Here is a 14,830-nt window from a genome sequence, read left to right as displayed (position 1 = left end):
AGGGGGCCCTCACCTGTCGGGTTTGGGGAACGAGGGGGCCCTCGCCTGTCGGGTTTGGGGAACGAGGGGGCCCTCGCTTGTCGGGTTTGGGGAACGAGGGGGCCCTCGCCTGTCGGGTTCGGGGAACGAGGGGGCCCTCGCCTGTCGGGTTCGGGGAACTAGGGGGCCCTCGCCTGTCGGGTTCGGGGAACGAGGGGGCCCTCGCCTGTCGGGTTCGGGGAACGAGGGGGCCCTCGCCTGTCGGGTTCGGGGAACGAGGGGGCCCTCGCCTGTCGGGTTCGGGGAACGAGGGGGCCCTCGCCTGTCGGGTTCGGGGAACGAGGGGGCCCTCGCCTGTCGGGTTCGGGGAACGAGGGGGCCCTCGCCTGTCGGGTTCGGGGAACGAGGGGGCCCTCTCCTGTCGGGTTCGGGGAACGAGGGGGCCCTCGCCTGTCGGGTTCGGGGAACGAGGGGGCCCTCGCCTGTCGGGTTTGGGGAACGAGGGGGCCCTCGCCTGTCGGGTTTGGGGAATGAGGGGGCCCTCGCCTGTCGGGTTCGGGGAACGAGGGGGCCCTCTCCTGTCGGGTTCGGGGAACGAGGGGGCCCTCTCCTGTCGGGTTCGGGGAACGAGGGGGCCCTCGCCTGTCGGGTTCGGGGAACGAGGGGGCCCTCTCCTGTCGGGTTCGGGGAACGAGGGGGCCCTCGCCTGTCGGGGGGCCCTCGCCTGTCGGGGGGGACGGGGGGCCCTCGCCTGTCAGGTCTGACGCAGTGCCTTTTAAAGTTTAAAATGTTCCCCCTTTTTTTTGTCAGGAGCGTTATCGACAGGATTGTAACCTTGCCGTTCAGCTGCTAAAGTGCAACAAATCTCATTTCAGGAACCACAAGTTTGCAGATGTAAGTATCCTGGGTATGGAGAGAAAGCATGCACATGATGAGTAGTGGTCCACGAGGATTTCCGTTAGCCTGCATGGGTATTATTGTACTTTTACTCTTATTTCCTTTGCATGCTGCAGTGATAACCCTCCTGAACTTGGACTTCGGACCATATTTTCCCGATACTAGACTTGAGTTTCACCAGCCTTGGTTGGCCAGAATGATGACTTTTGGAATGAAAATATCTTGGTCTGTGTGGATAGAAATCTATCTTCGTCTCTTCTTGCAGTTAGACAGTTGTTCATTAACCCATTAGAAAGACATTGGTAAAGATTTAAATAAAACATGAATAGTAACAATCTGAATTTACAAAATGCAGGCAATCCTGGATGTACACAACTGGTGGGAGATACACTGTCACCATGTCTTTCTCTGATGCTGATGCCCTCTGGAGTACAGAATTCCAAAGCTTCACAACCCTCTGAGTGAAGATTTCTCCACATCTCAGTCCTAAGTGGCCTACCCCTTATCCTGAGACTATGTCGCCTAGTTCTAAACGCTCCAGCCAGGGAAAACAGCCTCTCGGCATCTACCCTGCCAAGTCTTCTCAGAATCTTGTATGTTTTGAATGAGATCACCTCATTCTTCTAAACTCCAGAGAGTATACTCAATCTCTCCTCATAGGACAACTCATCCCAGGAATCAACTAGTGACCTTTTGTTGCACTGCCTCTAAGGCAAATATACACAGTACTCCAGGTGTGGTTTCACCAAAGCACTGTATAATTGCAGCAAGACTTCCTTACTCTTGGAGTCCAACCCCCTTGCAATAAAGGCCAGCATGCCATTTGCCTTCCTAATTGCTTGCTGGACCTGCATGTTAACTGTGTTTTGTGTACAAGGACACCCAAACATAGTTTTTCACCATTTAAAAAATATCCTGTTTTATAAACCTACCAAAGTGAATAACTTCACATTTCCCCATACTATACTCAATCTGCCAACTTCTTACCTACTCACGTAACCTGTCTATATTCCTTTGTAGTCTTTGTTTCCTCCTCACAGCTTACTTTCCCACCTCGGCCCCTTTGTCTAAGTCATTAACATAGATTGTAAATAGCTGAGGCCCCAGCACTGATCCTTGTGGTACCCTACAAGTTACAGCCTGACAACCTGAAAATGACCTGTTTATTCCTACTGTTTTCTGTCCTTTAACCATTCTCAATCTATGCTATATTAACCCCAGCCCAATGAGCCCTTATCTTGTGCAACAACCTTTCGCATGGCACCTTACTGAATGCCTTTGAAAATGTAAATATAGTACATCCACTGGTTCCCCTTTATCTGAGAGACAGTGAGCAGGAATGCTGAGCAGCAGCGGTTTAAAAGGGACGGAGCGGGAATCCTGAGCAACGGTTTAAAAGGGACGGAGCGGGAATCCTGAGCAACGGTTTAAAAGGGACGGAGCGGGAATCCTGAGCAACGGTTTAAAAGGGACGGAGCGGGAATCCTGAGCAACGGTTTAAAAGGAGCGGAGTGGGAATCCTGAGTAACGGTTTAAAAGGGACGGAGTGGGAATCCTGAGCAACGGTTTAAAAGGGACGGAGCGGGAATCCTGAGCAACGGTTTAAAGGGGACGGAGTGGGAATCCTGAGCAACGGTTTAAAAGGGACGGAGCGGGAATCCTGAGCAACGGTTTAAAAGGGACGGAGCGGGAATCCTGAGCAACGGTTTAAAAGGGACGGAGTGGGAATCCTGAGCAACGGTTTAAAGGGGACGGAGTGGGAATCCTGAGCAACGGTTTAAAAGGGACGGAGCGGGAATCCTGAGCAACGGTTTAAAAGGGACGGAGTGGGAATCCTGAGCAACGGTTTAAAGGGGACGGAGTGGGAATCCTGAGCAACAGCAACAAGGCTGTAGTGTTTGCAACCAGGTTCTAACCAGAAGTGCCGAGTGGATGCTGCTGCTCTGCTTCCTGCTCGGTCCCCACCATCACAGAAGCCGGTCTTCAGCCAATTACAACTTACAAGTAACTAGTTTATCTTTTTTTCATTCTACCTATCCAATGTCAATTAACTGGAAGAATTCCTCTATTGACCTGAGTTTCAGGCCTCCCCCGAGGGAAGTGGAGCTGCTGTAATTATCTGCTAGTTAAATAGATTTTTCAGGCTTCACACCAGCCTCTGTGGTCACTAATTCACCCAGCTGATGTTCCAGTTGTCAATATTGATTCTCCGCTCCATCCATGGGTAGTATCTGGTTTATTTTTGGAAAAGTGTGATCGTCTCATGATTACAGTCTTCTGCCCATGTACATTGCTTTCCCCAACAGGTGTGCGCTTGATGGCTTCTTTACAAGTTCCACTTTGTAACCAGCTTCTAAGAGATGCTTGGAAGCAGGGAAGATTGTCCTTGCCCTTTATTTATTTCCTCTCCTTGCCTCTCCAGACTAAAATCTCACTATTGTGTAAATAGCAAAGAACGGATGCTGCGCTGACACCTGGTGGAAGTGTGTTGGTTGATCAGCAGGCTTTGCCACTAGGCTACATTCTCCCTGTGCTTTACTGTAGTTAGAGGCTGAGCATTTGCAGGTATATCAAAATATTTTGTTTCCAACAATAATGTTACTGCTATCTCTGTTTGTTGCATGTGAATCTTTGAATGACTGCATCTGTTAACAAAGGTCTTAAAAATCTCACCCAAATTCTGTCTCCTATCCTCTTCTTTTACCCCCTCACCCCCGGCCCACCTCTTGCCTCTCTCCAAAGACCATTCTCCTCCAAACAGTTTACTTAAACCAAAAAAGGGTGGAGTGTTGCAGGTAACTGGGTCTCTCTCCTCTTGTATTGTCACATCCCCAACCTGCAGAATATATCAGCCAGGATATAGCTGGCAGAAGTCTCAAATTCTTCATAACTGAATGCAGCCTGGCAATTGACTACGGAAAGAGGCCCATTAACTGTCTTCCCTGTTTCTTCTTCCTCTTATCTGAGGGGGTGGGGACAGGACAGCTCAGTGTGTAACACCTCACTTCTCTCCCCTCCTGCAAGACTAAGCCCAATTCCAGTAGTTCGTACAGATTCTGATTTGCTTTGAGACCAATTCTTCACTGTAGCCTGGGCCTTGTTGCATTCTGTGCTTTTCTTTTATTGAATACTTCACTGAATTTTATCTCTATAATTGTAGAATTAAAATGGTTATTCACGTCAATAACCATCACCTGAAATGCTGGAAGGATGCTCATACACAGCCTGTTAAAGGCAAAATCTAACTTGTGCTTTATGCAAATTAAATGTAAGAGACCCCTCTAAATCATCTGACATCTCGTTATACGCCAAAATGAGTGTGGTTTGTGACCTGGATTGACCATCACTAGCCACTTGGTGTTTAATTAGGGAATGTTTGCTTTCTGCATCTAATGTTACTTACTTTAAATCAAAGTAAAATTAAAAGTTTTATTCCTTGAGGACCACACTTTTGGGTTTGAAATTAAATATTAATGGTTTGAAGGATGCTAGTTATTGAACAGCAGAGACTGCGGCTGCCCTGAAAAGTGACAAAATAGAACATTTGAATTGTAATAAAGGAACGGCAATAATCATGGCTGATTTTAACCATATTGATTGGACAAAGCAAATTGGCCAGAGTAGCCTTGAGTAAGAGTGTTCATAGTGTATCCGGGATAGTTTCCTTGAACAGTATGTTGCGGAACCAACCAGGGAGCAGGCTATCTTCGATCTGGTACTGTGTAATGAGACAGAATTAATAAATGATCTCGTAGTAAAGGTTCCTCTAGGAATGAGTGACCATAGCATGGTTGAATTTCAAATTCAGTTGGAGGGTGAGAAAGTTGGTTCTCAAACCAGGCTCCTAAGTGTGATGTATGTAGCACTCAAATCACTGATTCCACACAGTATGGTGTTGTGATAACTGCTGTGACCTTGGTCCTTTATTGTGTAACTCCACAGTGCCCTTCAGGTGTGGTGGGCAGCCTTTTATACACTCTCGCAGGTACTTTCGGGTCTCCCACCACAGTGCCCCTTGTGGCGCACCATTGTAACTATACATTTAATGTACATGGACAATACATAACATCTCACTCTCCCCCGCCACCCCCCCCCCCCATTCCAAAAGCAAATTTCCAGTAACCTCGACCTTGTTCGTTTATTCGTCCTGGTTGATTTGTGAGTCCATGACCATCCACGTCATTCTCCCCCCCACCCCCCCCCCCTCATGCCCCCATGTAGAGATTATGCTTGTGATCATGTGGTATTTGCAGTCCTTACATGGGTGATACAAATACACAAACATAATCACCACTGGAAAGCAGGTACACATAGACAGTACATTTGTATGTGTTGAAGAGTTATATCAAAAGGTTGCAGGTACACTGAACAGTTATTAAATCCCAGCTCCAATGGGTGAGGTGTGGTGGCGGCATACAGCCCCTTTTTGCCCGAGGTCATGGGCTGCGCTGAGACAGGGTATGGCAACTAGTGCGTTGCCTCTGTTCTTTGCGGCTTGTCTGCAGCCGCTGAACAATTGCATAAATCACACAAAATCAGAAATCGCATTAATCCTTTTAACTGTGCATTGTGATATTAACTCTTTTCACCAATCATTTTAATCACAGTAATCATTTTAGCATCAAAATATTAACTCGTCATAAATCATGTCATCATACAAATCACAGTAATCATTTTGACTCACTCTTGCCCTTACAAAAGTCTCTTTGTGGGGACCACCAACAGTGTAAGGTCCCTTTAAGACTCCTGGGTATATTTCCCTTTTAAGACTCCATTTTGTTTTTCCCATGAGGTTTCTACTGGGCGCTGCCATTTTAGGTTCTTTGCTGGTGCCTGCCTGCCTCTCTCTACAGAACTCTGCTGCCACGAGGCTCGCCGCCATCTTAAGTTCGGTGTGCTGCTGCCTGCTTTCCCTCTCTCTTGAGAGAGAGAGAGAGAGAGCCGCCACACTCTGAATGCACCCGGGAGCCGCAACGCACTGGCTCCTGCACCGCCGCATCTTCCGGAGCACCCCGTGCAGCTGGCCTTTTTGCCCGGGAGTCGCCACACACACACACGTCCTCCGGAGCCGACTACCTCACTGCCGCAGCCGATCCTCCCGCTGCAAGTCCCACGAATGGCCGCCTCTGCCTGCGGGCCGACGGTGACTGCTGGAGCAGCCCGTCAAAGCCCTTCTCTCTTCTCCAGCTCGGTTAGCGCTGCTGCTGGTTCCAGCGCCTCTTTCTCACTCTCAGACTTTGCAGGGGGGAGTCGACGGCCGTCGCTGCTCTGCCCAACCCCACACACGCTACCTTCGCTGCCATCCGATCCAAAGGTGGAGGCCTGCTCTGCCTGTGAACACGGGGGACAGCGGTCTGTGGAGGAATGAAGTCTTCCCAGCTCCCACGGACCTTCCCCATCCAACTCCTGCCGAAAGCGTCGGCCCATCGTCTGCAATGATCCACAAAGGTAAACTGTGCGTCTCACCACCGTGAGATACCTGCACATCCGCTCTGCCAAGAACAGGTATCAGTTCCTTGGTGTAGGTGCGCAGCTTTGCCGTGACCGGGACCAGCTTCGGTCATGCAGCTGGGTTGATCCACAGTTTATCAAAATTTTCCTGACTCATCCAGCGACTGACCCGACCCCGTGTCCACTTCCATACTCACTGGGACTCCGTTAATCTTGACTTCCATAATCACTGGGGCCAAATCGTCGGTACACGAATACAGTCCAAACGCATCATCATCATCTACCTGGGGCTGGGATGCCCGTCGCGCCAAACCGCAATGCTCCTCGCTGGATAGCGGATCATCTACCATCTCCTCAGCCACACGGTGAGTCGTGTTTCTTTTGCACATACGCTGAAGGTGGCCTTTCGTGTGGCAGGTATTGCACGTATACTCCGCAAACCTGCACCGGTGAGCCCCATGGCTTCCTCCGCAGTGACAGCATGGTGCTACTCGATTAACCCCCCCTCGGCGGACTCTGAGTTCCAGGACCCTGAGGTCCGTGCTCTCTGCCCTGGGCAGAGCCACGTTCTGCAGTTTTGTCCGTGACGGGCGCTATCCTGTGAATAGTACCTGCCGGGTTCGAGACCGTGTGGATCATCTGCTTGGTGCTGCAAGTCAAGGTCATAAATGCCCAGCTGATGTTGATGGCCTGCTGCAAGCTGACTGTAGGTTCAGTGGATAGCAGCTTGTGAAGGAAACCCTCATGGCCAATCCCCATAACAAAGACGTCTCGCAATGCTTCGTTAAGGTCTGTGCCAAAATCGCACGGCGCCGCAAGTCTCCTGATGTTCGCAGCATATTTGGTGACTTCCTGGCCCTCAGGTCTGCAGTGGTGGTAGAATTTGTGCCTGGCCATGAGGATGCTCTCCTTCAGTTTCAGTTGTTTACAAATGAGTTCAATCAGCTCCTCATATGACTTGGCGCTCGCGGGTGCCAGCAAATCCCTGACGAGACGGTAAACCTCATCGCCACAACTGGACAGTAATATCACCGTACGCTTCTCTATCAGTGCGTTCGTGTCCCCTGTCAGGTCGTTTGCTATAAAATAGTACTCGAGCCTTTCCGTAAAGGCATCCCAGTCATTACCCTCTGTGAAATCCTTTAGCGTGCCCAAAGTAGCCATGGTTACGTGAAGAGCTCGTCCGTGTCCTCGTCGCCAATTTGTGATGTATGTAGCACTCAAATCACTGATTCCACAATGTCTGGTGTTGTAGTAACTGCTGTGACCTTGGTCCTTTATTGTGTAACTCCAGAGTGCCCTTCAGGTGTGGTGGGCAACCTTTTATACTCTCTCGCACTATACATTTAATGTACATGGACAATACATAACACTAAGCTTAAATAAAGGAGACTACAAAAGGTATGAGAGTAGAGTTGGCTAAAGTGGACTGGGAAAATAGATTAAAGTATGGGTGGTTGATGAGCAGTGGCAGACATTTAAGGAGATATTTCATAACTCGCAACAAAAATATATCCCAATGAGAAGGAAAGACTAAGAGAAGGGATAACCATCTGTGGCTAACTAAGGAAATAAGGGATGGTATCAAATCGAAAACAAGGGCATATAATGTGGCCAAGACCAGTGGGATCCAGAGGATTGGGAAACTTAAAAGCCAACAAAGAACGATTAAAAAAAATGATAGTGGTGGAAGATAGATTATGAAAGTAAACTTAGTATCAAATATAAAAACTGATATTGTTTCTACAGGTACATAAAAAGGAAAAGAGTGGCTAAAGTAAATGTTGGTCCCCTAGAGGATGAGACTGGGGAATTAATAATGGAGAACACGGAAATGGCAGAGACAAATATTTTGCATCGATCTTCACGGTAGAAGACACTAAAAACATCCCAATAGTGGATAATCAAGGGGCTATAGGGAGGGAGGAACTTAATACAATCACTATCACTAATGAAGTAGTACTCGGTAAAATAATGGGACTAAAGGCAGACAAGTCACCTGGACCCGATGGCTTACATCCTCGGGTCTTAAAAGAAGTGGCTGCAGCGATAGTAGATGCATTGGTTGTAATCTACCAAAATTCCCTGGATTCTGCGCGAATGTAATGTCCCTATTTAAAAAAGGAGGAAACTATAGACCAGTTAACCAAACATCTGTTGGGAAAATGCTGGAGTCCATTATTAAGGAAGCAGTAGCGGAACATTTGGAAAAGCATGATTCAATCAAGTAGAGGCAGCATGGTTTTATGAAAGGGAAATCATGTTTGACAAATTTGCTGGAGTTCTTTGAGGATGTAATGAGCAGGGTGGATAAGGGGGATCCAGTGGATGTGGTATATTTGGATTTCCAGAAGGCATTCGATAAGCTGCCACATAAGAGATTACTGCACAAGATAAAAGTTCACGCGGTTGGCATGAATAGAGGATTGGCTAAGTAATAGAAAACAGAGTCGGGATAAATGGTTCATTTTCCAGTGGCAAACAGTAACTAGTGGGGTGCAGCAGGGATCGTTGCTGGGTCCTTGACTATTTACAATCTATATTAATGACTTGGATGAAGGGACCGAGTGTAATGTAGCCAAGTTTACTGATGATACAAAGATGGGTGGGAAAGTAAATTGTGAGGCGGACACACAAAATCTGCAAGTGTTATAGACAGGTTAAGTGAGTGGGCAAAAATTTAGCAGATGGTGTATAATGTGGGAAAATATGAGGTTATCCATTTTGGCAGAAAAAATAGAAAAGCAAATTATTATTTAAATGGAGAAAAATTGCAAAGTGATGCAGTACAGAGGAACCTGGGGGTCCTTGTGCATGAAACACAAAAAGTTAGTATGCAGGTACAGCAAGTAATCAGGAAGGCAAATGGAATATTGGCCTTTTATTGTAAGGGGGATAGAGTACAAAAGCAGAGATGTCTTGCTGCAACTGTACAGGGTATTGGTGAGACCACACCTAGAGTATTATGTGCAGTTTTGGTCTCCATATTTAAGGAAGGATATACTTGCATTGGAGGCTGTTCAGAGAAGGTTCACTAGGTTGATTCTGGAGATGAGGGGATTGACTTATGAAGGTAGGTTGGGCCTCCAGTCATTGGAGTTCAGAAGAATGGGGCCAAGTTTCCACAGGAGTTGCTCCTACTTTTTGGAGCAACTAGTTTTTTTTGGAGTATCTTAAAAATCTTAATTCTCCACATTTAGTTTGTTCCCATTTCAGTGAGTTAGTTCAGTTTTTTTTTCAAAAAGGGGCGTTACTAGCCATGTATACCTGTTTTGGCCATTTAAGCAAGTTTAGACAGCTAACAGTTACTCCAAACTAACTTAGGCCAGTAGCAGGACATTTGGAAAAGCAAAATTCGGTAAGACAGAGTCAGCATGGATTTATGAAGGGGAAGTCACGTTTGACAAATTTGCTGGAGTTCTTTGAGGATGTAACAAACAGGGTGGGTAAAGGGGAACCAATGGATGTGGTGTATTTGGACTTCCAGAAGGCATTTTACAAGATGCCACATAAAAGGTTACTGCACAAGGTAAAAGTTCACTGGGTTGGAGGTAATATATTAGCATGGATAGAGGATTGGCTAACTAACTGACAACAAAGAGTCGGGATAAATGGTTCATTCTCTGGTTGGCAACCAGTAACTAGTGGGGTGCCGCAGGGATCAGTGCTGGGACCCCAACTATTTACAATCTATATCAACAACGTGGAAGAAGGGACTGAGTGTAACGTAGCCAAGTTTGCTGACGATACAAAGATGGGAGGAAAAGCAATGTGTGAGGAGGACACACAAAATCTGCAAAAGGACTAAGTGAGCGGGTAAAAATTTGGCAGATGGAATATAATGTTGGAAAGTATGAGGTCATGCACTTTGGCAGAAAAAAAATCAAAGAGCAAGATATTATTTAAATGGAGAAAGATTGCAAAGTGCCTCAGTACAGCGGGATCTGGGGGTACTTGTGCATGAAACACAAAAGGATAGTATGCAGGTACAGCAAGTGATCAGGAAGGCCAATGGTATCTTGGCCTTTATTGCAAAGGGGATGGAGTATAAAAGCAGGGAAGTCTTGCAACAGCTATACAGGGTGTTGGTGAGGCCACACCTGGAATACTGCGTGCAGTTTTGGTTTCCATATTTATGAAAGGATATACTTGCTTTGGGGACAGTTCAGAGAAGGTTCACTAGGGGATGAGAGGGTTGACTTATGAGGAAAGGTTGAGTAGGTTGGGCCTCTATTCATTGGAGTTCAGAAGAATGAGAGGTGATCTTATCGAAACGTATAAGATTATGAGGGGGCTTGACGAGGTGAATGCAGAGAGGATGTTTCCACTGATGGGGAAGACTAGAACTCGAGGCCATGATCTTAGAATAAGGGGCCGCCCATTTAAAACAGACGAGGAATTTCTTCAGGTTGTAAATCTGTGGAATTTGCTGCCTCGGAGAGTTGTGGAAGCTGGGACATCGAATAAATTTAAGACAGAAATAGACAGTTTCTTGAGCGATAAGGGGTTATGGGGAGCGGGCGGGGAAGTGGAGCTGGGTTCATGATCAGATCAGCCATGATCTTATTGAATGGAGGAGCAGGCTCGAGGGGCCGTATGGTGGTCTACTTTTTCTATTATGTTCTTATGTGTCCACTTTTATACGCTCAGAAAAACCTTGCAGACATTTTAGAAATCGGGCGCAGGTAGCCAGAGATGGGGGTGGGACGGTAGTTGGAGGATTTTCTAAAACACTAAACCTTCACAACATTAAAGAAGCATAAGTACATTTTAAGCACTAAACAAAGCAATACATTTAAAGCACCAAGCACTAAACAAAGCACAAAAATAAGCATTCAATAACACATTTTAAAAAAAAATCCAAGGAAAGCACCAAGACTTAGAAAGCACAAAAAGTAATAAGCAATTAATTAACAAATAAAAAATAGAAGGAACCCTGCAACTAAAGCACCAAGACCAAAGTAATAAGCACCCAATCAATAACAAAAAAAATAGAAGTCCTACCTTTATGTGAAGGGAAGGTGTTTCTGTCAGTGTCTCTCTCTGTTTGTTTGTCGGCGTCTCTGTTTCTGACAGTGAAGGAGGCGGGATTTTTTTGAGGTAGAGAGACACACACGCATGAAATGTATTCGATTTGGTCAACAAAACGCCACAAACAGATACTGGATTGGTGCCAGCAGCTGTTGGTTGTTTGTCTTGGGTCGTTCAAAGTTTACTTTTCTGGCCTCAGCCAGCTCGGTAATTCGGCTCGAACCAGGTCCCCATCTGCCTCGCCCCCTCTCGGCCTGTTCCTTCACTTTCACACGCTGCATGAAGCTGTCCCTGCTCTCTGAATGCTTCATGTGCCCCACACGCACATTAACCCTGTTGCCGAGCATCTCCTGCCTTTACTTGCTGGTTGACAATAATGCCTTCGGCAAGTTATGCTGTAAAGATCCCAATCTTGTCATAAAATATTCAAGATACTTTAAATCAAAGTGTGCGCCCACACATAGGCACAACCACTGAAATAATGCTGCTAGGGCCATTGGGGGCCTGCTCACATGAACACGGCATCAGGGGAGCCCATTCGGCCAGGGCTAGGGGCGGCGTGCTTTGGTCCCCTCCCACACAGCCTGCAGCACACGCACACAGAATCTGGGGGCGAGGAGCTACTGCACATGCGCGCACACTCTAGCGCGCATGTGCAGAGGTCCCGGCTCTGTTTTCAGCGGCAGGACCTGGTTTCGCCCCCCCTCCCCCCCTGCTGGTTCTGCTGCGCTCCGCCAAGTCGGAAGGAGGCCTGATGAGCGTGGAGAATATCACAGTAAGGATTAGGCACGCTTTTTGTTCCACAAAGTCAGCAGACCTCATGGAGGTGCGCCGTTCTAAGGGTCGATGGAAACTTGGCCCCAATGAGAGGTGATCTTATCGAAACATACAAGATAATGTGGGTACTCAACAAGGTAGCTGCAGAGAGGATGTTTCCACTCGGGAAACTAAAACTAGGGGACATAATCTCAATAAAGGGCCGCCCATTTAAATCTGAGATGAGGAAGAATTTCTTCTGAGGGTTGTAAATCTGTGGAATTCTCTGCCCCAGAGAGCTGTGGAGGCTGGGTCATTAGATATATTTAAGGTGGAGATAGACAGATTTTTGAGCAATAAGGGAATAATGGGGAGCGGGCAGGGAAGTTGAGCTGAGTCCATGATCAGATCAACCATGATTGTATTAAATGGCGGATCAGGCTCGAGGGGCCAGGTGGCCTACTCCTCCTATTTCTTATGTTCTTATATCCTCGGTAGACTTCTCCAAGACAGTGCAGAGGTGTTCCTGCTTCTCAGCAGTCGCGATCTCTCTGAGCAAATGTACCAATTTTAAAGGTTATGATGAATTGCATAATCTAGGACAATACCGCCAGGCTAGTTAGGTCTAGTCTGCCCACACCATGTCTCATGCATCAGCTCAAGTTTGTTCTGCTTGTCGATCCTTTGGAGATTACAGTACATTTGCACATGACAGTATATAGATGTACCTTTACATAGAATTACATAAAATTTACAGCACAGAAACAGGCTATTTGGCCCTTCTGGAGTAGTCCACAGTAGATCAATATCTGCGTGACAAAGGAACAGAATTTAAATAATTTCTGTCGGCCCTAGCATCATTGTTAAACTGTGTCTGTACCTTGGACGTTAGAAAATTTGTCATTCCCAGTTGGTGGTGCCTCCTGGCTCTAATTATCTTTGAAATGTAATTGATTTATGAGGTGAGTTCTCGGAGCACTATTGCCTTGTGACTGGAAGGAATCTTTTTTTAGAACTCAGGACTGCTGAAACTTACAGTAAAGATGAGTTTCTGGGCTGTTAACTGTGTGGTCCCTTGTTCAAGTACAATTCCTTGGATACCGACAGTCCTCCAGCACTGTTTCCAAAGACGATGAGTGTTGGCAGGCTATTTTACCACGGAGTACCTCCAGCTGACCCCAATCTTTTCCTTATCACATATCTACTTTTGTACTTTCCAGTATAGATCACTGGAGTAGAGATGAGATTGTGAGGGCTGGCTGATTTTCTCAGCACATCAAACCTGAGAGCACCTTGTCATTGTGGCTTGGTATCACATCATGCAGTGCATTTATCTACTGAGCTATGAGAAGTAGTCAAGCTAACTGCTTAGTGCTTAGTCTGTGCTGCTGGTTTGAATGATATGAAAGTGCTGAGATAGGAAAGTAATTGTTCACGTTGAGATCGAAATCACCTGCATCACAAATGGTGGATTCTGCTGGCTGAATCTGACGAGATTTATGATGATACTGCATTACCTGACAGTTTATTCCCCAGTGGGCTCCTGTGAAAATGTAGCATGTCCCCATTTAAGTCAATAACCTCTGATGTAATATACTACTGCTAGGAGAAAATATTAACATTGGGAGAATTTACAGAACGCAAATTCCAATTATGTATTTGTGTTAAGACTTCCTGTTAAAGAGAATTTAGATATGTACCTGCACTAACTTTGCACATATCGAAGGTGAATTGAGAATCAATGCCAATATTCCTCGATATAAATGAGTTGAAAGTCCTAGACAACCTAAAGTGTCTCAAAACAAGTAATTCCTAGGGTATTTATCACAGTGCTCAGAGACTAGGAAGGGGATTTGTTGAGGCACTGATGATCATTATGAGAGACTCACTGGACACTAGAGAGGTACCACTAGTTTTGAAACCAGTCAGTTTGGTGCCGTTATTCAAAATATGTGACAAAACAGTCAACTACAGACTCATTCATCTTACTTCAGTTTCATGTAAAATCAATTATCAGGAACAATCTTAAGGATCATATATATATAACCTAGGAAGTAGCTGTTAACTTGGATCCAGAAGGGGAAATGCTGGCTGACCAACCTCCAACTTTTTTGAGGAAATAAGAACTCAATTGTACCAGTTTATGGGGTCCAGGTCACACCTCTTAACAAAACCCAATAGCAAGGTCCAGGTCACACATCTCTCCTCAACACAATAGGTTCAGCCAGACGTGCCGAGTGGATGATCCATATCCGCCTCCTCCTGAGATCCCCACCATCACAGAAGCCAGTCTTCAGCCATTCAATTCACTCCACCTGATATCAAGAACCAGCTGAACGCACTGGATTCAGTAAAGGCTAAGGGCCCCGGCAACATCCCAGCTGTCTAACTGAGGACTTGTGCTCCAGAACTAGCTGCGCCAAACTGTTCTAATACAGCTACAACACTCACTTCTACCCGACAATATAGAAAACTGCCCAGGTATGTCCTGTCCACAAAAGGCAGGATAAATCTAATCAGGCCAACTACCGTCCCATCAGTCTACTCTCAATCATCAGCAAAGTGATGGAAGGTGTTATTGACAGTGCTGTCAAGCGGCACTTACACACCAATAACCTGCTCATCGATGCTCAGGTTGGGTTCTGGCAAGACCACTCAGCTCCAGACCTCATTACAGCTTTCGTCCAAACATGGGACAAAAGAGCTGAATTCCAGA

The 14,830-nt window shown here is 46.4% G+C and overlaps 1 protein-coding gene across 11 annotated transcripts in view; it reads left to right on the top strand.

The window, feature by feature from the left end:
• tjap1 (tight junction associated protein 1 (peripheral)) overlaps positions 1-14,830 on the top strand; it is a 258,207-nt gene that overhangs the window by 192,859 nt on the left and 50,518 nt on the right. For all 11 annotated transcript variants that reach the window (XR_011593916.1, XR_011593915.1, XR_011593914.1 and 8 more), the window contains one exon: positions 790-873. Coding sequence is in view for 7 of the 11 variants with exons in the window: in XM_070885872.1 (XP_070741973.1) it covers positions 790-873 (84 nt within the window). In the remaining 4 variants the exon portion in view is untranslated. The remainder of the gene's footprint in view (positions 1-789; positions 874-14,830) is intronic.

This window comes from Pristiophorus japonicus, chromosome 7 (assembly GCF_044704955.1).
Source record: "Pristiophorus japonicus isolate sPriJap1 chromosome 7, sPriJap1.hap1, whole genome shotgun sequence".
NCBI lineage: Eukaryota > Metazoa > Chordata > Chondrichthyes > Pristiophoridae > Pristiophorus > Pristiophorus japonicus.
This window is presented reverse-complemented; position numbering and strand designations above follow the sequence as displayed.